At 51.8% G+C, this 23,848-nt stretch overlaps 1 protein-coding gene across 6 annotated transcripts in view; it reads right to left on the minus strand.

The window, feature by feature from the left end:
- usp13 (ubiquitin specific peptidase 13) overlaps window positions 1-23,530 on the minus strand; it is a 33,510-nt gene extending 9,980 nt beyond the window's left edge. Inside the window, exons 1-18 of one of the 6 annotated variants that reach the window (XM_088913572.1) lie at window positions 23,097-23,530; window positions 19,045-19,170; window positions 16,669-16,729; window positions 15,215-15,339; window positions 13,956-14,098; window positions 13,325-13,509; window positions 12,943-13,037; window positions 12,455-12,642; window positions 12,005-12,076; window positions 11,512-11,605; window positions 10,729-10,854; window positions 9,188-9,341; window positions 8,349-8,523; window positions 7,463-7,551; window positions 5,450-5,572; window positions 2,972-2,998; window positions 1,493-1,636; window positions 100-141 (exon numbers count right to left, since the gene is read on the minus strand). In XM_088913572.1, coding sequence (XP_088769698.1) covers window positions 100-141; window positions 1,493-1,636; window positions 2,972-2,998; window positions 5,450-5,572; window positions 7,463-7,551; window positions 8,349-8,523; window positions 9,188-9,341; window positions 10,729-10,854; window positions 11,512-11,605; window positions 12,005-12,076; window positions 12,455-12,642; window positions 12,943-13,037; window positions 13,325-13,509; window positions 13,956-14,098; window positions 15,215-15,339; window positions 16,669-16,729; window positions 19,045-19,170; window positions 23,097-23,207 — 2,080 coding nt within the window. In that variant the 5' untranslated portion in view covers window positions 23,208-23,530. Of the gene's footprint in view, window positions 1-99; window positions 142-1,492; window positions 1,637-2,971; window positions 2,999-5,449; window positions 5,573-7,462; window positions 7,552-8,348; window positions 8,524-9,187; window positions 9,342-10,728; window positions 10,855-11,499; window positions 11,606-12,004; window positions 12,077-12,454; window positions 12,643-12,942; window positions 13,038-13,324; window positions 13,510-13,955; window positions 14,099-15,214; window positions 15,340-16,668; window positions 16,730-19,044; window positions 19,171-23,096 lie in introns of all 6 variants that reach the window. The other 5 variants (XM_088913573.1, XM_088913571.1, XM_088913575.1 and 2 more) reach the window with 5 other exon arrangements.
- Window positions 23,531-23,848: the final 318 nt, after the last annotated feature.

Raw genomic sequence — 23,848 nt, forward strand, 5'->3', positions numbered from 1 at the left:
TCCCGGACTCCACGGACACAAAAGACAGACGGGTCTGACGGCCTGAGGTCCCACAGAAACGAGTGTGCGTCTTGGTAAACAAGGGGTTAATCTACTTACCCTGCTGCGGATTACTTCCGGCGTTTCTGTTACCGTTGCCTTCTACGAATGAAAATGAAAACCATATTTTTCTTACAGTGGTTTCAAGAGACCAAGCTGTCTCCCTCTCTCTCTCTCTCTTTCCTCCTGATCAATCTCTTTTTCACATGCACTCCTTCTGGTAAACTAATAACTCATTGACTGTACTGGGAACCGCACTGCATAGCCCTGGTCCTCGAGTGCCTCTCTAAATCATCGGCTGAAGACCTATGAAAATCGTTCAAATAGACCAGTTAAGCCAATGATCAGCTCCATTAGCAAACGTGGCACAGCACTCCAGGACTGGAGCTGTGTCTGGCCTAAACTGGGGCCATCTGTCCATTGTCAATCAACACAATCAGGACTGCACCTGGCATCACCACCATAAAGAAATGCAACAGCACAGCAGTTTTTCAATGAAAGCATTCCTGCCTTGCCTGTTTCTTTAGTGGGTACAAAACCGCTCATCTTGCGCCTCTGCTGAATGAGTAACATTTTGAATACACCCCTCCACCTCCACGTTAAGCAGTCAGTTTGCAGAAAAGCTGCTATTCAGAAAGCAATTCTTTCTTTGAAGATTGATGACTCCACGAAAACGGCCCCCTGTACAAACCACAGGGTTGCAAACCAATCACAGGGCCCAGGACAGCCTGGCTACTCTTCCATAACAGATTCCAACTGTGTGTCTTATTGAATGGGGCTCTGAAGCACAGGACTCTTACAAAACATGAATTGGTGGGGACTAATAAAGCCTTGTTTACCTTATTCAAAGTACATAAGCACTATTACGTATGGAGGTTTGCATTCACAGCAAACCCTCTAGATTCTAATAGGGCACAAGGAAACGGGCGCTGAGGTGCTGATGCAGCAGGTGAGCGAGCTGGTGCTGGGCGCTGCAGTGAGGTGCAGGTGTGTGAATGAGAGCAGCGCTCCCAGGCAGGGAGACCGCAGCCCATTCTCAGCACAGGAGCTGTGCAGGCGAGTCCTGGGAAGGAAACCAGTCCAGCTCACAGGTACCGGAGGGGACTCCTGTCCAGTGACTGGTCACTCCTGTCCTGATGCCACGACTCCCTTTCGTTTTTCGAGCTGCACAGAAGCCGTGCACTTATTCCCTGTCTTCTGCAAAAACCCAGCCCAGCCGTCTGGGTGGTGCGGACCAGTGGCTCAGTCAGGCAAGAGGTCACCCTCCCAGAATCCCAATGGACAGGGCCGGCCACACCACCTGCCACCCCGCACCCCTGAGACACCAGAGAGCCACACAGGCTCCACCCCAACACTGCGCCTCCTGAGCCCTGGTGAACCCCAGGAGACTCTTTCCTTGCGTCTACTCTCTGCGCGATCTTTACGCGGGAGAATGGCGGAGGTGGCGCCTTACCAGGCTCCTCCATGTGGGCTATGATCCAGTTGAAGGCCATCTCAGCCCCCATGTTTCCTGTGTAGTAAACCGCTTTCCGGCAGGCCTCCAGGGGAAACCCCATCTCTGCCAGCTGCATCACCGAGGACTCGTCGATCTCCGGAGCTGAGGAGCACATGGAGACGCGTTACTGACCACAACTGACCGCACAGCCACCACCATGCACACCTACTGACCACAACTGACCGCACAGCCACCACCCTGCACACCTACTGACCACAACTGACCGCACAGCCAGCACCCTGGACTTCTACTGACCACAACTGACCACACAGCCACCACCCTGCACACCTACTGACCACAACTGACCGCACAGCCAGCACCCTGGACTTCTACTGACCACACAGCCACCACCCTGCACACCTACTGACCACAACTGACTGCACAGCCACCACCCTGCACACCTACTGACCACAACTGACCGCACAGCCAGCACCCTGAACTTCTACTGACCACAACTGACTGCACAGCCACCACCCTGGACTTCTACTGACCACAACTGACCGCACAGCCACCACCCTGCACACCTACTGACCACAACTGACCGCACAGCCACCACCCTGCACACCTACTGACCACAACTGACCGCACAGCCACCACCCTTAACTTCTACTGACCACAACTGACCGCACAGCCACCACTCTGCACACCTACTGACCACAACTGACCGCACAGCCAGCACCCTGAACTTCTACTGACCACAACTGACCGCACAGCCAGCACCCTGGACTTCTACTGACCACACAGCCACCACCCTGCACACCTACTGACCACAACTGACTGCACAGCCACCACCCTGCACACCTACTGACCACAACTGACCGCACAGCCAGCACCCTGAACTTCTACTGACCACAACTGACCACACACCCACCACCCTGCACACCTACTGACCACAACTGACTGCACAGCCAGCACCCTGCACACCTACTGACCACGACTGACCGCACAGCCACCACTCTGCACACCTACTGACCACAACTGACCGCACAGCCACCACCCTGCACACCTACTGACCACAACTGACCACACAGCCAGCACCCTGCACACCTACTGACCACAACTGACTGCACAGCCACCACCCTGGACTTCTACTGACCACAACTGACCGCACAGCCACCACCCTGCACACCTACTGACCACAACTGACCGCACAGCCACCACCCTGCAAAAGGCCTGACTTGTCTACCAGCCTGTCACCTGCAGTTTCAGTAACTTTAATAAACGAACCGACACCTCACAGCACAGGCTTCTGCGCGCCGATGTTTAATAACGATTTGTTGAAGTAAGCTGGGAACCGTGTTTAAACGTGCAGCGCTTTACTCGCCGCTCCGCAGTTACACCATGCGTGGAGCAGGTCCGTGTGATAATTACCATGGCAGAAACGACAAGAGGTCACTCTACAAGCACAGACACCCGGAGACGGAGAGGGATACTTACAATCCATGAAATGGCTCATGGAGCGATCTGCAAGGGAAGAGGCAGAGAGACAGACAGGAGAGCCGTGAGATGGAATCTGAAGTGGGGCACGCAGTGCCCTTCACAACATCTGGCCACAGCTGCAGGGGGGGGGGGGTGACCAGATTTAAGAGCAGCGCCAGTCATGCCTGCAGCGCCCGCCTGGCAAGGGGTTCGTTCACAGTGTTTCGGGCCAATTCTGCGCTGTTCACCAGCAGGGGAGCCATAATGGCCATAATGCAGCATAATCACTATAATTAAAAATGAAAGTATTTAAGGTTTGAATATTCTATTTTTATTCAAGCTTCCTTCCAATGACTGCTTAATTAAAATGCAGTATTAAAATGATTTCACATTGCCCTTCCTGCTAGATCTGTCACCATAATAAGCTTTTTTAAATAGTTGATAAATAAGACAAGAATAAGAGCAATTACAGATGTGGACTGCTGTGCAAAATCCTTAAATGTTTTGCCTTGTTCTATTCTTGTCAAGAATGCTTTAGAATTCTATTCTTTTCTCTTATTGTTCTCAGTGTTTTTCCTTCTGTGTGAAGAAAAAATTCTAGAGATCTCCGACTGAAATATTAACCATTTTGTTTTAATCTTACAGTTCATTCTGATGGATGTTGCACAAAATGTGGCCTTTTAACTTTCTGGGTGTGCAGAGAGAAACGGATGATGTTGCTTGTTAAGGAGTGCTTGAGACTTCTAGTGCTATAATCGAGTGTGATGGACTAAAACAATGTTTTAATTTGGCTGTGCATGTACAGTTCACCTTGAGCTGCTGTGATCAGTGATCAATTTTGATGATTCTGGTCAATATGAAATAAACTTTGCCAAATGACAAGACTGATTTCTTATCACCCAAACCGAGATGTTCCAATAGTAAAAATACACGCTAGCAGAGGCTTTGAGTACATTTCTGATGCTTGCAACCTACACGTGTGTAAGATGTGCAAGACATTTGCACACCAGGGTGTATTTATCTTGCTTTTAATGAAATGAAAGGTAGGCTATTTGGTGAACAGCTGCTTCCTACAAAAGCAATGCTTTTTCCCTTTTTTGCTGCCCTACTTTAAAGGAAGACAAATGGACAAAAATCACTACACTGGCAAATTGTGATTTATGAGCACAGGTAATCTTGCGGTGTGAAGTACATTGGGGGGAGAGAGCAGTAGATTAATATAGGTCACGGTGCATGTGTGATAACAATTACACTTTTTCCATTCCCAACAGTAATAATACTCCATAAAGGGTCAGAGAAAAAGGGTTCAAAAGAACAGCACCCACAGAGGAGCAACACAGATCTTCCACAAAAAATAATACACACACCAGTAACTGTGTTTTAAGGAAGAAACTTAACATTTGAAAGTAAAAAACATGAGCCTTATAATTGAAAATGCATGGAAAATACCCTCTGCCTCCCCCCCATTAGTTAACCATTTTCTCACCACCAGCAAGCACCAGGCACAAGGCAGGGTACACCCTGGAGCCGGAGCCTGTCCCAGCGAGCACCAGGCACAAGGCACAAGGCACAAGGCACAAGGCACAAGGCAGGGTACGCCCTGGAGCCGGAGCCTGTCCCAGCGAGCACCAGGCACAAGGCACAAGGCAGGGTACACCCTGGAGCCGGAGCCTGTCCCAGCGAGCACCAGGCACAAGGCAGGGTACGCCCTGGAGCCGGAGCCTGTCCCAGCGAGCACCAGGCACCAGGCACAAGGCACAAGGCACAAGGCACAAGGCACAAGGCACAAGGCACAAGGCACAAGGCAGGGTACGCCCTGGAGCTGGAGCCTGTCCCAGCGAGCACCAGGCACAAGGCACAAGGCAGGGTACACCCTGGAGCCGGAGCCTGTCCCAGCGAGCACCAGGCACAAGGCAGGGTACGCCCTGGAGCCGGAGCCTGTCCCAGCGAGCACCAGGCACAAGGCACAAGGCACAAGGCACAAGGCAGGGTACGCCCTGGAGCTGGAGCCTGTCCCAGCGAGCACCAGGCACAAGGCACAAGGCAGGGTACACCCTGGAGCCGGAGCCTGTCCCAGCGAGCACCAGGCACAAGGCAAGGTACACCCTGGAGCCGGAGCCTGTCCCAGCGAGCACCAGGCACAAGGCAGGGTACGCCCTGGAGCCGGAGCCTGTCCCAGCGAGCACCAGGCACAAGGCACAAGGCAAGGTACACCCTGGTGCTCGCTGGGACAGGCTCCCAGCGAGCACCAGGCGCAAGGACAGGACACCAGCTCATCTCAGAGCTCACACAGACACAAGAAGCCAATTAACCTCCCAGTAAGTCTTTGGATGGTGGGAGGAAGCCCAAATGAACATGGGGAGAACATGCAAACTCCACACAGACAGCACCTCAGGTCCAGAACTAAACCCAGGGCCCCAGCACTGCGCCGCCCTGCCACCTCTAACTGAACCTCCCGAGGAAGCGAGCGTGATGTGAGCGTCCAGGGGGCCGTACCTCTGGGGTCGTCAGGAATGACGATGGGGGGTGCCAGGTCGGGCAGCTCCTCCTCTCCCGGCTGCAGGCCGGTGGCACGGAGGTGCGAGATGTCCAGCAGGTCCGGCATGTCGATGGACAGGTCTGGGGGCCGGGACAGCAGGAGCGCATGAGAACGGCCCACGAGGACCGCTGCCTCACCGCCCAGCGGAGGCAGTGAGAAGCGAGCGCTGGGATCGCGCGGGAACTCCTGCCTGGCGTGGGCCGGGTTCTAACGCACTCCGCGCGGGAAGAGCTGTGCGGTTCTCTCCCGCTGCTGGAGCCCTTACCGCGGGGCAAGCCAGTCAGACACCGCGGGCAGTCACGACCCAGACGCCACCGGCCTGTCACTAGCTCAGGACTGAGCAGGCAAGCGAACAGCAGGGCCTCTTGAGTCTTCAATGGCTTAGCCATTCAGATAAAAACTGTTCATAACACGTGACATAACTGAGGTTATAAACCCTGAGGCAGACACGTGCTGGATCAGGCCGAGGCAGAGCAGAGTGAAAGCCCAGCAGGTGACAAACAAGGTGTAGGTGAAGAAGGAACGTTGCTGGACAGGGATCAATACAACCTTGAAAAAATGTGAAGAGCAGTGAAAATGCACCTGATCCCCAGTTCGCTGGGCCTGGCCAAAGCACAGAAACAGGCAGATACTGCCCTCTGGTGGGAAACTGCAGCAACAAGTTTCAAATTTCAAAGATCTTTAACTGATTCATGACTGACGAATGACAGTGTTGATTAAAAATTCACAACAATGGCATTTATAGTTATTAACAATCATATCTGATAGGGCACTCAGGCTGTAACAAGAGCCGATCACAAACTGAGCTTTATTGATTTTACCACCTGTTCCCCAGATGGGTGCTGTGATACTGTTAGGTGTGGAAATACCAGGATGATGTTTCTTAATATGGGGAAGGTACAGCATGTATTTCTGTGTCCAGCTTGTGGCCACTGAGGCTGTGCTCTCAGGGCTGCCAGGTCTGCCTGTGTCCAGTTTCTAGGGTCAGGCTGTGAACAATGAGCCTGTCCTCTCTGGGGAGTCAGGTCTCCCTCTGTCCAGTTTCTATGTCCAGGCTGTGGTCACTGAGCCTGTCCTCCCTGGGCAGCCAGGTCTGTCTGTGTCCAGTTTCTAGGGGCAGGCTGTGGTCAATGAGTCTGTCATCCCTGGGCAGCCAGGTCTGTCTGTGTCTAGTTTCTAGGGACAGGCTATGGTCAATGAGTCTGTCCTCAGTGCAGCCAGGTCTGCCTGTGGTCACTGAGCCTCTCCTCTCCGGGGAGCCAGGTCTGCCTGTGTCCAGTCTCCAGACTGTGACCAGGCTGTGGTTACTGATCTTGTACTTTGTTAGTCACAGGTACAATATTTTAATGTTTTCATAAAAAAAGCTCTAAAACTCAAACCACATTCAATACCTTCTTCCTAATTAGGATACAGGGATCATTTAACAAGTATTAATTGACTTAAAGGAAGATTGGCACAGAAACGCTGCACTACAAAGCAGGGCTGTAAGATCAGAGAGCCACAGAATTTCCGCTTTTCACTCCAAATTAAATAACACTTGATATAATTGTCTCAAGTGGACATGCTTAAAGCTTTTAAAACTATCTTACAGCTGCTAACTTAAAAAAATGAACTTGATTAAACATTCGGGTTTTTGCCTTGAGCACTCAGTTACTTAATTGCTCTAATTACATAAATCTTATCAGGGCTTTCCAGAAAACAGTGCAGCCTGTTCAGTGGAGTCTGACCCCTTAGGCTGTAAACGGTCCATAAATTTTACTTCAAACAATTCAGAAAGGAAATACCAGCAAAGGGCAGTTATTAATAGCAGGTGAAAATCTCAGCTTCACTAAAAAACACAGGGAATGAATAAAAACGAAAGCAAACAGAATTATTTTCCTGGGATAAGACATGCCTCTATGTTTTCATCAGGATACATCACAGCCAGATCTTCCACCTTTAGGTCTAGCTTAAAAAGAAGCAGCACTCACCTAGTTTTTTAGGCACCCAGTCCACCCCAAAAGTGAATTTCTTAATCTGTACGACCAGGTACAGGGGGAAGGACGCGAAGCGGGACGTCCTGTAGGAAGCAAAGCACACGTGAGGAAATCAGGCAGCGGGCGGCGTGCGACACGCGAGGCGAGGGAGAAGCCGGACACGACGGCTGAACGCACAGCTCTCGCTCTGCTCCCGGTCTCCGGATACGGGCGTCAGAGTCAACAGCGAGACGCGAAGCAGGGCACACGGGAGGGAACCGCAGAGAAACACATTTAAAGACCCAGACCAGGCGGCACTTCCTCACACTAAGGGTTGTGGGGGATGTGGAACACAGCACCCGGCCCCATGTTGTCAATCTTATAGGATCTTTTGTCCCCTCCTCTCCCCAGTCAAGAAAGCTGTATGCCGTCTTTCGAGCTTACAATAACAGCGAGAACAAAATAAGCTGGGTTCATTGGCAGGTGGATGGGTTAATTTATGATGTCCACCACCTAGTTTGGATTTGCCAATGATTTCTTTACATCTCGGCCCCCAGCACTGACTCCTGTCCCCACATGGGAAGAAGCCGCCGTCCTCTCGAGACACGCTTAAGGCGCCACAGAGACTTGACTTTCAGGAGGGAGGAATGGCGTCGACTGGAGGAGGGGTGCGTCCCTCACTGATGATGTCACAAGCCCTGCCCCAGCAGCACTGAGGCATCTTGGGAAAAGCAGCTGCATAGGGACAGGACACAGGCTCGAACCCATAACGCTTAACCTGCCCTCAGAGGTGCAAGGGCTTTAAAGGCTGAGCCACTGGGGGAGTGTAATGGGATCGTTTTTAAAAGGACAGGGAACTGGGTAGTTAGGTCGGACACAGCCTGACACAGCCCACTCTTACTTGACTCCCGCGGACTTGGCCTGCAGGGCGGAGCTCCAGAAGTCGGTGACGTTCTCTGGCTCCGTGAAGGCCTGCAGACAGGCGCTGAAGGGGATCCTGGCTCGCACCCGCTCTGGGGGGGGCCTCCGGCCCTCCTCCGCCTCCTGCCGCCTGGACTCGTAGCTGATCAGCTCCTCTGCAGGGCGAGACGAGCCCACACTGAGGCCTCCACCCCAACACAGCGCCCAGCCAGCCAGTCAGCCTCGCCTCCCTGCCCAGCAGCCTGAGGAGGTCTGCACTGATCGCCTGTATGCGCTACATATAACCTCGGAACTCTCCATTACCACACACATGACTGCTCACAGCCAATCGCAGGACAGCACGAGGGGCTCACTGCTCTGGCTGGGCACCGCTCCACCACGTGAGCTACCCAAAGCCCTGACAGCCTCACAAGCAAGGGGCAATTCATCCCACACAGCACTCTCGAGCCATACTGCCGACTGACCACACATGTGACGCACTGCCACTGGATCAGAGCAGATCTTGGTCAAAAGCGAAATAAGATTAAAATCTGCACAGAGCAGATGCACGTATGAGTCTCTTTCTCAGTTCCATGCAAATTTGCACTGGTTTACAAGCGACATACTAAACCGAAACAAATGCGTACTCTATATATAAATGTAGGGCAGCCCAGCTGTTAGTGTGGAGGTTAGTATACGTATATTCCACCAGCATATTGAGCCTGCACTTATTAACCTGTGCAGCTGACGCTTTTATGTGGCCGCATCTCTAGCCCGGAGCCCTGCACACTGCCAGCTCCATCAAAGCGGACAGGGCAAGAAGAGCTGCCCCGCGCTTACCCTTGTTGGTGGCAGCCTCCAGGGGGGCAGGCAGCTGCATGAGGTAGTCCACCCTCTGCGTGTAGCGGACCTTGCGGGTCTGGCAGCACTGGACTCGCTCCTCCACCAGGAACCGGAAGACGTCGCTGGGATTCTCCGAGCCCTCGCTGTTCCTCTGCGGAAGACACAGACACACGCACACACATGGGCACGCAGCGCGCGAGAGACCGGCCCCGTCAACAGCGGGGTTCCGGGTTTGAGAACACGGCCTGCCCGTGCGGGTCACCCAGGACTACCCACTGAGCTCAACCCTTCATGGCCTGGCTCTGCTGTAATGGCACCTAGCTTCTCCAAGACTGCTGGCAACACGACTAACTCGTCATTACTTCACAGTAGTCCTGCCAACGGTACTGCAGGATGAATTTTATTACCATTTACAAATTGTGGCAGAGGAATAAAACAAAACCGTGTCTAATTTTGTCAACAAACTTGCTGCAAACAAGGCGAAAGACATTCAGGAGTCCTGAAGTTAAATAAAGATTTAAAACAAGTGCAAAGTAATTCAATCCTCCTTATACACCATTTCAAGAGGCAGGGTGCTATTTCTTGCACAGAGGCTTCTGGGAGAAGTCAAAGACTAAAATAGACCTGGGCAAGGCCGTTGAGCATCTTTTATACCTTTAATACTCCACCACACAAAAACAGCATCTCAGGACACTGGAAATTAACTGCAGCGGAAGCTTATATGTCTTTGCTTCAAGAGCCAGAGGCAAGCAGGACCATATAACTCTAACTGAAGGAGCAGCTTGTGAACAGCTTTCCACAGTGGCTCTCTTCTGTTCTAAGGGGCTACAGGAATTTCAGTCATGTATTTGCTCCAGGGAGGCTGTGATATACTTGAGACTGCTGGCCAGCCACAGAGCGGCAACTTGCAGAGTAAGGGAAGCTCGCTAGAGAGCTCTTCTGGGCGTGCTTGGATGTTCCCTTGTGGCTGTCCCTGGTCAGCTCCTCTGTATGGGAACTAGGAAAAACAGCATCCCCACGCATCTCCAGAGAACAGGCCCCGCTAAAAACAATCCACACTTTCTTTCTGCTTTTCCACATCATCTGCTTCATGTAAGATCTAAGTTCCAGTTTTTTTGCAGAGTTAATTTAACACTGGGGGGAAAAAAAACAAGCTACGTTTTTCCGTCTCATCAATTCTCCCATTGCGTCAACCGCCTATTTAATTTAATCGGCTGATGCTTCTATCCCAAGCGACTTACGTTTGTACCCGTTTATACGGCTGGGTTGTTAACTGGTGCCATTCTGGTGAAGTATCTTACTCAAGAGTACAGCGGTTCAGAGCCTCAACCTCTTAACCACACTGCTGCCCCAGTACCAGTGTCATCAGGACGCCGGCTGCATTGGTTACAGATAACAGGTCTTATGAAGGAAGACGAGATCTGCAAGGTCTTTCACTCCACCACACGTCGGACATAAAGAGCCTCTTTCCTCCGTGTCACCCAACAGGTGTGGCGGGTCTGGCTGCTGGGAGAGGGATGGCGTCGGGCTGTACAGACCTCCACTTGGTTGATCACGTGCAGGAAGAACTCCTGGGCGTCCTGCTGCCTGCTGGAGGAGAACTCCACGTGGCCCCTGCTGACCAGGGCTTTGAACATCCTGGGGGAGATCCCTCGCTGCTGGGGCTGGAACAGGACCCGGGTGTGAGAATTCTCAGCACTGCGAGGCGCGAGCAACACAACATGCACGACTCAGTCTGCCTCTCTCCCTCTCTCGCCACGCCGAGCGCACAGCTCCGGTGCAATGCCAAGCCTTCGAGCACATCATGATGCCACAGTTACTCAAACGGGATCAATCCAGCAGTCCAACATACAGGCAATTAAACGTTAGACAGCATATTATCCACGCAGAGGAGTGCGGATGACATGACGCCTAATCACTGAATTCCTTATTACCTACACCCCTTCAACAAAACACTCACTGTTGCTGCAATACAAATGTTCCTGTCTGGACTTGACCGCGGTAAACAAACAGCTCACCGCCGCGGTTCCGCGGCTCTGGGTTCGAGGATGTGGGCGAGGACACGGTCCTGCTCGGGTGCGCTTGCATCAGGGCCGTGCCCACTCCCGACTCCGCCCCACCGCCCGTGATGTCATCGTCTCTGATGACATCACCTCCTCTTCCGCACCTCATTTCTAATTCTCTCCCCCTTCCATCCGGGGCAGCCGCCATCTCCTCCATTTCAGTGCAGCCAGAGTCACGGACAAAGCCAGCAGGAGCTGTGGCGGCGGAGCTCACCGCCCTCACCCACACGTCACGCTGCGGCTCACCCAGGCGAATACCTTGTGCTCTTCCTTCATCACCTGTTCAATCAGCTCAGACTTCACTGGAGGCTTGGAGTACTGGCCTGACAGGAGACCGTGTCCCAGCTTGGCCCTGCGCACCAAACACACAACGCGGGGCTTTAGCACAGCTCGTGACACCATCTCTGGTACAAGGTTTACAGCACAGGACCTGGCCCGTAGATGAGCCGAAACTACTCAACATCACGACACGCACCAGCGGACCACAAGGGATGTGGGAACACGGGGACGAGCATATCTCAAAATGTGGTTTCATTTCTCTGCCTTATGCTGTGACCCCTATGTACCCAATAGGATCACGCAGGGCTGAATGTCGCCGCCAACAGCAGAGGGGAGGTTCTAGGAGGGATTAACACCAATCGCCTCCTTTGAGGTGGAGCTCGTTCTAATATGGCACCACTCAGTAAAATGCCGTACCCCGTTAATTCTATTGCAATCAATTTTGCGTATCCCATCTCATGCGAAAACTTACATCTGTGTGCTGAAGTCCTGCGTGGGATCCAGGGGCGAGTAGTCAAATATCCTCTGGATGTTTCCCACATATCTGCAGATCCAGAGGTGCAGAGAGCATTGTGAATCTAGCTGTCTTTTGCTTACAAAACATGGGGCATTTCTAGACACATGCAATCCAGTTGCAACCCATTACACTTAACCAAACCCTGAGCTGTAATTCTAATTACTATCTCCACGCCAGCACTGCGCTCCTCAACCCTAAAGATCAGAGCGCCACGTCTCAAGCAAGGGAAGTTTGGAGTCTTAAAGGCATCGAGCCACGTCCACTCACATTACCCATGCAACGAAGATAAACAAGCATTTCTGGTGCTTCTGCGGCTGGCTGGCCTGGGCAAACCAGATTTACTGTGTGAAGGTTTCAGCAGTACCACTACTCACAGGAAGCCAGCCCCAGCCCATAGGCACTCACGCTCTCTGGAACTCTGGGATGCTGAAGAGGACCTGCATGGTGGTGCTCAGGTAGCAGCTGTTGCCCAAGTTCTTGATGCCTGTGTAACCAGAGCCATAAACGGGCTTCAGCTTCAAGCCCGACTCCTGGATCACTTCCCACTCGCTGATCCGCGGCTTCGCCTTGTTGTCCGGGAGGCCATTCTCCGTCTGCAAGGAAGGAGGAGACTTCCTTGTGTTTTACAGGACTTGCAAGACCCCTTTAAACCACGATGCAAGGAAATAATCTTCAGGGGAAAAAAAAAAACAGTCCTGCTAAAAGCTCACAAGTTTCCATGAGCTTCAAGATTCCTGTCCTCTGATACCTACAACCAGTCTCTGGTTTCTAATAAGCTGATCTTCAAGGTGCAGCTTGGACACATTTATTGTACTGTATGCGCAGCAGGACAGACAGAACTGCATTCGTAACTTCAACTGCTCACCAGAAACTGACGTCAAAGAAAAGCTCACCTTTTGCATCTGAAGCATGTCTATTCCAAAGTGAGCTAAATGTTCTGCTAAGTATGGGTCCAGTACAGTCTCCTCCTCATCGAATGAATACACATCTATAAAGAGAACAGCCACATCTTGGAGCCACAGAGGTCTTGCCCTTTGGAGGGGTAAGAGCAACGTTCTGCACATGCACTAAAAACATGCAAGGAGCCCTCTTACAGGCTTATGAAAGTTACTTTTTGCCCCGACGACAGAACAATGCAATGAGGTTCTAAGACACCCTTCACACAGACACGAGGTGCCTACAGGCAGCTAGGCTCTGTTCTGTCAGAAGCAGACTTTTGCAGAAGTGTGCTAATCTCGGCGGGCCCGAGACCGCTGCCCCGCCTGCCGCACTGACCTCCGCCGTCGGGGGTGAGGGTGCCCAGCTTGACGGCCAGCGGGTAGTGGGTTTCGCGGTAGTGCTCCAGCGCGTGGCCATTGCCCCCACTGCCATCGAAGAACCACCTCCCACAGTGCACTGCTCCATCCGTGAGGTTGAGCCACAGGTTCTCGCGCAGCTCGCACCTGGCACACTTCCAGCCGCTGTGGGGGGGGCAGGTTTACCCCAGCAGCCACCAGAGAGCAGGGAAAGAGGGCAAGACAGAGTCACTGCAGCCAACAGGCTCTTTATACTGCCTTTAACTTTAATCCTTAAAGCAAAACAATTAAAGCAAGGTTAAAGCAAAATTCATGACTGAAAACAAAGCTGGCTAACAGTCAGATCGCATGTTAATAGCCAGAGGCAAAGTATGCACACTGGGCACATTACATCAGGCATGTAGTTTAGTTTACAGAGGACACGCAGGAAGACGAAAGCTGCAGTCTGTGACTTTTCTACAGTACTGCCCTGTACGAGGCGTCACTGCGGGCGCCCCAGCGCTGCGACTCTGTGCTGGAACAGGGCGCCATGCGTCCCGAGAGCTTTCCCTTTCTCGTCATGTTTTCTTGGCCGCAGGACGCTGTGGGACGTGTCCGTCCTCTGGAGCTACCTGGGGGGAATCCGGACGCTGTTGTCCAGCTGCTTGAGGTTCCTGGCGTGCCTGGACACCTGGATCTCATCCTCCCAGGAGTCCGGTTCCTGTTTCCTGTACGGCGACGGGGAGCTGAGCACAGCGTCACAGGCTATCGTCACCTGGAAGGAGAAGGAGGAGTCTCATGCAAGGGCATCCTACCAGGAAAGTGTGATTTAATGACCTCCCCCAGGTCTGTCAGTATCACTCGCTGCACTTTGACCGAAAGCAAGAAGAGTGCTCCCAGGAGTCGTCCCAAGAAAACATGCAAACCCGCATTTGAGTATTGTGAATTCATTGTGTTCATATAGTACCTTTCATCCCAAAGGTTCCCACACTAGGTCACATACAGGAGGGACCCACTTCAGTCCCTGAGGAGCAGCCCACCAGGGTGACGCACAGCAAGGGCCAGAGTGCTGCACCGGCTGAGTTCAGGAGAAACGTTTAGGTCCAGAGTCACTTACAACTCAGGATTCATGCCCAGCGATAACTCTGTGCGCCCACTAGAGGGAGCCACGGGTGTCCCTCTGCCTTGCAGTGCGGCTCACTGCCGCCTGGCCTCCAGAGTCAGAATGAGCAGTTGTGCCAAGTCTTGTTTTCAAAGTTGAACATAAAAACCATGACAGAAACTGAACTTTCAGATTAAGTAAGATTAAATAAGAAATTAAATAAGAAAGTGTGTGAACCACAGGGCCATATACTATATAATATTACGATTAACTATTAATAACAATAAGCCCTAATGGATTTGTACATGCATTGTGGCTGTGTTTGTTTAAATCTACAGCGTTCCAGCCTTGGTCGCCACTACTGGGTAGGGTTAGAAAAGGCTCCCTGCAGGGAGACATGCTGTAGATGTAGATGTGAGCACTAGCTATCACTGTAGTGACGAACTAAGGGGTGAAGAAACTGAATCACACCCTGAGGGAGTCGCTGGGAGAGACAGGCCAGCCCACCCTGGGCTTCCTCCTCCATAGGGAGGTCCCGTTCACTCTCACTGCTTTTTCATCTACCAGCTGCAAATCCAGCACAACGACGCTCCACACGAGGGCGACACTTGACCCAGAACAAGACGCCGCCTTGTTTCTATACAGAAAAGCCAGTGATCTCCCCATGCTCTGCCGGAAGTCGGTGGGTTTCTCCTATATTGCCTTGAGAAGTGAACATGCAGCACACTCTGACCTGCAGGGAACTCTCCGCATGCGCGACAGACAGACGTCATCACCACACTCACTGACCAGCGCTGGCAGCTCCTCAATATTGGGCAAAGGGATCTCGAAGTGGTCTGGGAATATGACAAGTTTGGCCTCGTCCTCGTATTCGTAATCGTCTCCGTTAAAATCGCAGCTGAGGTCTACGTCCTCTTTAAAAAGACAAAAGATGATGAATACATTCAGCCAGGCACACAGGATTGCGCAACGGACAGGACAGGGAAGTAAACAGGGGAGACGAGCCAGCTGGGAGCCCGCACCATCTGAACCCTCCCTGCTCAAACCCCAGCCTGAAACCCGAGACCGGCAGCACAGTGCAGCACTTTGACTGAACACAAGAGGCGCAGGAGTGAGCAGGGGGTCCAATGGACCGGGACGCTTTGGAAACACAACCGGCCAACGAATCCCTTCCTGTCCGCGTTTTGCTGGCGTGTCTGAGGCTCCCGAGCTGCGCCGCTGTGATCAGATCGCAGCTGAAGCTGGGCTGAGTCGCGACTGTGGCACCAGCGGAGCAGCCGGAGGTCTGCGCCTGCTTGCTCGGACATGGCAGGAAGGGGAATGGGATGTGTTTAGCGCTCGACTGCCCGGACACACACCAGGACGTCTGCGCTCGGCGGGCACATCCAAACAGGGTCCGATCGGCTCTGCGGCGCTGAGTCACTGCCTCTATCGAGGGGGCCAAGTCAGCCGATAGACGCTCCAGATGAACACAGCCTGCGCTTCTGTGGGCTTAGTGATGGGGGGGGGGGGGGGGGGCAGGCTGGACACCCAATAGCCTCTCTTCCTCGAGGAAGAAAGGGAGGCTGTGTTGTTAATTTGAGCTGCAGTCAGCAGAGCAGATGCCATCTGGCCCGAGTCGCTCATGTCACCCAACCAAGACCAGCGTGTCAGCTGGGATTGACAGGAGCCAGCAGCTGGGGGGGCGGCAGGGGCCCGGGGACGGCCCACTGTAAACCAACCCCTCTGCCAGGGAGGGAGGGGCCCCGGCTGGGCATGTGTCGCTTTTAGATACAGAGCACCTACCAACTAGATATACAAAATAATCGGGCTATATTTAGCCACGAAGCCAAAGGGAAAAAGGGGGCAGTCGTCCCTTAACATGGGAATCCAGCGCTTTCGCACACAGCGGCAGCGAGACGCATCCCGGCCTCTGCCCCACAGAGCCACCTGTTGTGTACAAACAGCCCCAGCGCGCCGCCCTGCCTGCTGCCCCCGGCCCCTCTTCAGTTCCCACTCTCCCGGCTGCAGGAGGTCCGGTTCGGGATCCTTTCCCCCACCCGACCTCCTGTTCGGGGCCGTGTGATTGACTCGAGTATTTCAGGAACGAGAGAACTCTTCTCCAGACTTCATCGCTCCGTTTGAGCTACCACGGTATTTAAGTTGGAGCACAGACACAGGAAGACCGTGATTCTGGCCCCCAGCTGCCTTGAAGAGACTGTCTCCCTCAGATGAGGGTTTAGTGTCTGAAAGGACAATCTTACCTAAAAACACTTTCCCATTCTGTCTCCGTGGTACTGCGCCTCCCGAGGCTCCTGGGTCTTTCTGTGTCAGGGCAGAAGGGAAAGGAAATCAGACCTTCGGAAGACTTTTAAACAGAACAAACTCCTGAAGCCACTTCTGAACTGCTGAGCTTGCTGTGGGACGTACAAATACAACAGCTGCAAAACACCAAGCACAGACCCGAGCAGGCACAGACGCTGCCTTATCTGGCTGCTCTGGGCTTTGAAAAGCTGTTGGATCTGCACGTCGGCACCCGGAGCTCAGGACGGGCCCGCCTGAAGGCACAGGCCTCCTCCGGACTGCTCTTCCAAAGCGTCTGGAAAGATCCGCAGATCCAGGTCATGGGAAAGGGAAAGACCTCCAACAGGGGGACAAGCTCCACAAAGCACAAGCCGTGCTTGTGCGGGTTGCACTCGCAAGGCGGCCAGGGGAGTTTAGGACAGCTCTCCTTGCAAGTCGATCCTTGCAAATATGTATATTTATTTTAGAAGTTCACCCGGCTATGAAGAAAATTATCCTTGGTTTCACCTGACTCTTCCATGGAAGTGTGACAACAGCCACAGTGAGACTGCGCCTTAGCTCACGTTTCCCTTACAAGCCTTTACCGCAGCTCAGCCAGTGTATCCAGGTGCAGTGGCAGGCCGAGTTCTGGGTCTAGAGGGGCGTGCAAGGCAAGCCAGTACAGGAGAAATGAGCAACATCATCATAAGGCTGACTAAAGGCAGAAAGAAACACTGGCAGCGCCTGCCAGCTTTCATTCCATTGCCTTGGCCATGAGCTCCCTCCAGCTCCCAGTCCCCCAACACTAAGGAAGACACCTGGTGCTCGAACATGCCGACGCCGATCTGCTTACGCACAGCGAAGAAGGCAGTTTGTTAGCTGCTCTAGCCCACAAAATGCGAGAGATCGTCAGGTACCACAGGAGGCATCTTATGCTTTATGCCTGCTAGTCGCAAGACTTCCTTAAAAAAAAAAGCTCTGTACCTCACTATTTGCAAGTCCTGCACACATTCCTTTTAAGAGTAATCCAATTTCTAACAACCCAATTACGAGCTCATGACTCCTAATGCAGAGCAGATCGATCCATTCCAACTTCTCTACAGTCTTGCGCGTGAAGCCAATACCAGGTACTGAATATTTCACGCGCGCTGCGTTGTTTTCACAGAGAAAGGCGTGTGGAGGCGGGAGTCTTTTGCATCTTAGACTCACTGGCCACAATATCCGCAGCCCGCTGTCAATCGAACAGACTCTTTCGGCAACTGAAAGGGCCTGACTGGGCCTGAGCGGTTTCGAGGAGATGGAGACAGACGGTCATCTCCTTCCCTGGGCAGAACTCCTGCTGGACAAGGGCAGGGCACGATGCGTGCCGGACCTCCGCTGAAAGTAACCCTGCCGCAGGAACAGGCAGGGGCTGGGCTGGAAACGTTTCACGGGCTCGCCACGTCTGGGTCGAGCCGTCTCTGTTGCAAGCTGAGGCCCAGCCCATCGAGGGGGGATCCGAATATCTGGTCCATGTAGAGCACCAGCTTCCCTGACACAACACAGCAAGGGCCTGTAGCGCCCAACGTTGACCTCAGAGCCCGGACTGCTGCACCCGGGCGAACAGCGTGGGGCCAGACGTCTCCCATGAGCGTCTCTGCAGCACGCACCGGGACATCCCACACCCATCCTACCCCCTCCGAACAGGAAAGAAGCTCCAACGTTTTAGAAATACCCCCCCAAAAATGACTAAAATATTAACAAACACTAAAAATGAAGACAAACACTGGCTTGAAATGCAATCACCGCAGCTCCAGATGCAACGTGTTTTATGTTACGACTTTCCCAAAATAAGCTCCTGGTGACCTGAGCAGAACTGAGGTCGCGCCGAGGAGACAACGGAATATTCCATTTCTTGCGGGAGAATGGATACTTTGAATTGAGCAACATCTAAACATCCCATGCTGAATGTGTGAAGGTGCTTACCGTCTTTCTGAAACGGCACAGACCTAATCGGTTTTATGAAGAGATTGGACAGAAAACGCTAAAAAACTAATCTAGGACACCCCCTATTTTCCCCCATGATGGACTTGTCTTCTGTGTAAAGTGCCAAATCGGTTTTCCATGTACTGACAGCCTATCCTAGACCACCACCTGCACAGTTACACAGGGTTACTGGGGGACAAACACTGGGCCCCACGACACCATCTGGAAGCACATCAATTAACCCGGATGACAGCAATCAACTTTTTCTTAGACAACAGCAAAAGCTGTCCAGTCACAGCTGCTCTGTATTTATACAGAAGTAAACTGAATGTGGGGGGGATTCAAATTAAAATGAGTACAACAGAAGAATGGTTTTGTTTTCCCCGTCTTACCTCTTTGATCGTGCGCTTCAGATGCATGTACACACACTGCCCGGTTTTGCGATAATGCCTCTCGACGTGTTCCCTTCCGAAGCCCAGAAACGTGTTCATGCACACATACAGGCCTCCTTCAGACTCCTAGAGGGAAACACAGGAACAGACCCACCGTCATGCTTTTTTACTTTCTATACGACTCATTTTTAAACTGAAATACTTAGGTTTAAAAAATTGTCGCTGGATTGTCTGACAGATGTGACGGTCCTGGACTGGTGTGATGACTCTCCGTCATTCAGGATGTCCCACAGAAACCATTTCCTGGTTCCTCTGCGCTAATCGAAGCCGAATCTCATTCTTCTCTCACAGACAGGTGGCAGCCGGCCGATCTCATCACTCAAAAAGGGCACGAACGTATCTGTCATGTTCCTGAATTAATTAAAATCACGTCTATTTATATAAATTCTCAATCAAATCATTCTGTCACTTTTACTCAAAAACTGAAAACTGGACACCTGGCAATATTGTGAAATTAAATCACTTGAGCTCAGTACTTCATTATCCTGAGGAGCAATACAACTCAAACAATCAGCAAACTGCTCTTTATTTAATTTGCACGTGGCATTACGCATGTGCCCAACAAACTCCAGGATTTTCTCGGATTGTCGCGATTCCCACTGTGTGTCCGTATACGTCACACAGAGCAGCACAAGCCAGAGGAAAATCACACCATGGAGTAATCGCCATAATGTGGATTTTACACTGAAAAGCTAAAGCATCTCCGTTCTCCTCTGTTGCTCAAAGATAGGCTGTATTCGGTTTGCTCCCCTCCCTGGAGTGTTTATGGCTACAGGGGGGGTTTCCTGGCCACCAGAGTCACAGCAGCTGACATCACTGGGCTATTGCAACACAAGGCTGACACCTGAGAGCTGGTACACAGAGGACAAGACTGAGCTACCCAGGCCACCAGCTCAGACCCTGGATGGGCTGTCTCACGTCACAGGAGAGCAGGGGAGGAAACCGCAGGGACTGGCACTGTGCTGAGCCCAGCTCAGGGTCTCAGCCCGCCTGGCCGCCATGCCAGCGTGGGGCTGGCTTTCTTCTGTTAGCCCCTGCCCCTCTTCAGATACCCCCCGTCTCTAAACACCCCACTCCAGCCCTTCGAGTGGAAGACCGCAGAGCAGCAGAGCAGCAGCGCAGCGATGGTCTGAGACGGTAGAGCAGCCATGACTGTACAGACTGTGACGCTCTCGCCCGGCTCCATCTGTCTTTTGGGAGACAAGCGAATCGGAGGATTTCGCCACTACTTTCCATACAAGTCAGAAAACACGGCCTGTGCTCGTTCAGCGAGCAGGTTCAGCTCATAGTGCAATGTGCTTTGAAGTAGATTTCGAAACCCCTACTAGTCAAATCCAGAGCAAAAGTTTACAATCCCCAGAAAGCAGACTTCGAAGGGGGCAGTTTGAGAGAAGTAAAATGGGCGAAGACATGAAGCTGGTGAAGCACAGAGCTCAATCTCTCCCGGAACTGGATAAAGAGCCAAAAAATGACATCCCATCCCAAAAGATTCAACAAATGGCTTAGAAAAATAAAGGAAAAGAAAGTGCTCCGAGAAACAATTAAAAAAACAACAGGATCTAGCTAAAGTAGGGGAGCACAATCAATTGCAAACACACGGGTAAAAGGATATTAGAAAGGCCAAGAGAGAATTGAAAAGAATATTCTAACGGAGGCTAAAAAGTAAAAGGTGAATAAAGAGCTCCTTCAGTGTTAGAGCAGGTAAAGAAATGTCAAGGATGAAGTAAAATATACCCGAGACAATAATAGGAAACTTCTAGACAGTGGCTGATGTACTAAATGAGCATTTCATTCAAGTGTTCACTGAAGAAGACGTCGACAACAGGCCTCAGGCAGCGGAAGGACAAAGGTCTGTACTGCAGCGTAGCACACATCCCTCAGAGGGTGACAAACACTGACTCAGGGAAATTACTGACCACCACACCCCGCACCTGGCACATGAAACGTTACGGAAACAGTTTCAGAACGAAAGGAGAGGATCACCTGTCTAGAAATCAGATTCTAGTAAACAGTCAACACAGATTTATAAGAAAGACCAACTGTTTAGTTTGGCACTTAACCTCCTGGAATCTGGAACCTGTCTCGCCTCTGTCTCTTCATCAGCAGCTTAAGGCCACTGAGAAGCAGAGACATCGGTGTTGTCTAACCTTAATTCAATCAATTCAGCCATTTTCCATGTAGCAGAGCTGGCTACAGCCATTTCTAACTTCAATATCAGAGTGGGGAAACACACAGTTACACTCAGGGGCACCCATTCAGGTTTCACTGGTCACTTTTCAAGACGTCTGCTGGGTTGACTTCATCGATAATTTTTCAGATGGACGATGAATGAAAACTCATAACACTTAGCTCAGAGTCAGCTGACATGCAAAGAAACTTTGCCGAGTTAGACAGTAAATGTGCCTCATTCTGCAGAGGAATATGTATCAGAGATTTAAGTGCCTAAATCATTCTAGAAATAAAACAGTCCTCCTGTAATAAAACAGAAAAGTGTGCCTGACCAACTCTTGAGAAACCACAGCTCTTTTCCAGAGGGCTGGATGAGCTCATGGACACGTTGTGGCTACAAGACATCTGTTGCAGCCCACTGTGAATGTTTTTATCTCAGCGAAACCCAAGAAACACCGGTCGTTTAAAAAGAACCAGGAGCACCTGCTCAGTCCTGCTCAGTCCTACAATAGAAACCACAACATACATTTAAAAAAACAGAAACTCAGGTGTGAAGCCCTCAGCAGATTACCACAGGATTTACAGCCCACAGTAATGTGTGTTTCAGTATAAATCCCTCCTGGTAACCAAGACAAGGCCAGACAGGAGAAGTTATCGAATTAACTACACCATACATCCGAAAACATCTTAATTTATTCTACTGTGTCCTAGTCTCCTGTGGTAGAAAAGACTTGCGAGTTTTTTTTAAAGTTTCTTTTGTAAAGGAAACAACATTGCAATTGTTTTTTTTCTCCTTTCTGTCCCTGGTGGCGATAGGCGGGCAGGCCGAGCTGGACGAGACCCCAGGGTTAATGGAGTTGGGTGGGCGACACATGAGCCATTTGAGAAAGAGATTAAAAATAGCCCAGGCTTTCCAGCCGACATGAGGAGTACCTGACAGCTGAGTCACCTTTAAATCTGCCCCAGCTTATAAAATAATACATAGAAAGTGAGGGCAACGTCCTTAAAAACACGAGAAACTGAACTGACTTATATAAAGTGTTGGTTTTGGTTAATATTCCCCAACACGTGGCTCCTGAAGGTTAAATCTTTCTGCTCCCTTGCTCCTCTGGAAATGCTGTCCCTTTGAGCGTTCATGTTCAGCGTGACATTTTGCAACAAAAGGTGACATTACACCGCTGTATACTGAAGAACTAGACCACATGCCTTGTTTCGCGTCTAAGAGCAGGCGAACGTGGGTTTCGGCAGCCCAGACACGAAACGGGCACGTCTTTGGGGCTCCCTCGCTCCGGCACACTTGAACCCAGATGAAGCGCTGCGGATGACCCGTTTTCGAAAAACGTTCAATCTTTACGAGCAGGGCGCTGTCAAATCACAAATCGCAAAGCAAAAAACAAAAACCGACTCGGGGAAGCTGTCTGCGCCTCTCTAAAAAATAAAAAACGCATTATAGTCTGCATGCGTGAAGTTACAGATCCCTACCGCATTCCGGCGGCAGTGCTGAAAAAGCCTCTCTCTCTCTCTCCCTCTCCGCGGAGGAAGTTTGGACTCAAAGCTGTGCCCGCACTCGAAAACCAAAGACTGTTAGGGGGAGGGATAACCGAGAATCGCACAACCGCCGTCTTAACAGTGCTCAAGGCAGGGAGACCGAGAGGGCAGGACGGGGTGAGTTATTTCAGCCGGCGCTGCGAGCTGGTCGAGCCCCGGGGCGGAGAGAATGGTGGACACGGACCCGGACCCCCGGTCCCCCTCCGTGCGCAGCGCGGTTCACGTGTGTCCAGCGGGGCCACACGGCCGCCTGCGCGGCACAGGCGAGCACTTACTGGGGAGTCGTAGGAGAAGGCGCACTCGCTCTTGAAAACCCGGTCCCCGGTCCTGGGGACTCGGATGGTGGGCATGTACGGGACCAGCAGCTCTCCCAAGTCTGCAGCCATCTTCGCATTCCTGCCTCCAGCCCCACAATGCTACCGCGAGCGAGGGAGACGGAGCTGGCAGTCTGGGAGACCAGCTAGCACATGATGCTATTTTTAAATGAACACAGACCCGACATTCCTGCAGGATCCGGGATAGTGACGCTGTGAAGCGAGGGGGGAGGAGGAGGAGAGCGAGATTAAAATTGAACATATATATATATATTAGGTGCTCGGGCGGTATTTCTTAACCTCCCTATTGGGTTTAAATCGATTTCTGTTTCACCGTGAATGTGGCGCTGCTGACTGTAAATTTACCTAATTCCGCGTCTCCCACCTTCCTCGGCGGAGGCGCGTCGTTTGAAAGGAGACTCGAGGTTTCGGCGTTCGTAATCAATTTGGCGACGTGCGTGACAGAACCGACGCAGCCCGCCCTTGGCGTGGAAACGGTCTTTTAAAGCTTCAAAACGAAATTGGGCGCTGCGCAGATGAGGTTGCAAATTCCGCATGACGGGGTTATGCGACAATATACAATATAGCAGCGCCGGACGGTGCTGAAACCCGACGAATAAAGCAGAGGTAAGAGGTAAGAGGTTATAAAGAGGTAAGAGGTTCTAACGGAGGATATGTTACAATTTTTTAACTCATTCATCGCGGTCACTGAT

The sequence above is a fragment of the Atractosteus spatula genome, chromosome 4 (genome assembly GCF_055471065.1).
Source record: "Atractosteus spatula isolate fAtrSpa1 chromosome 4, fAtrSpa1.hap1, whole genome shotgun sequence".
Lineage (NCBI taxonomy): Eukaryota > Metazoa > Chordata > Actinopteri > Semionotiformes > Lepisosteidae > Atractosteus > Atractosteus spatula.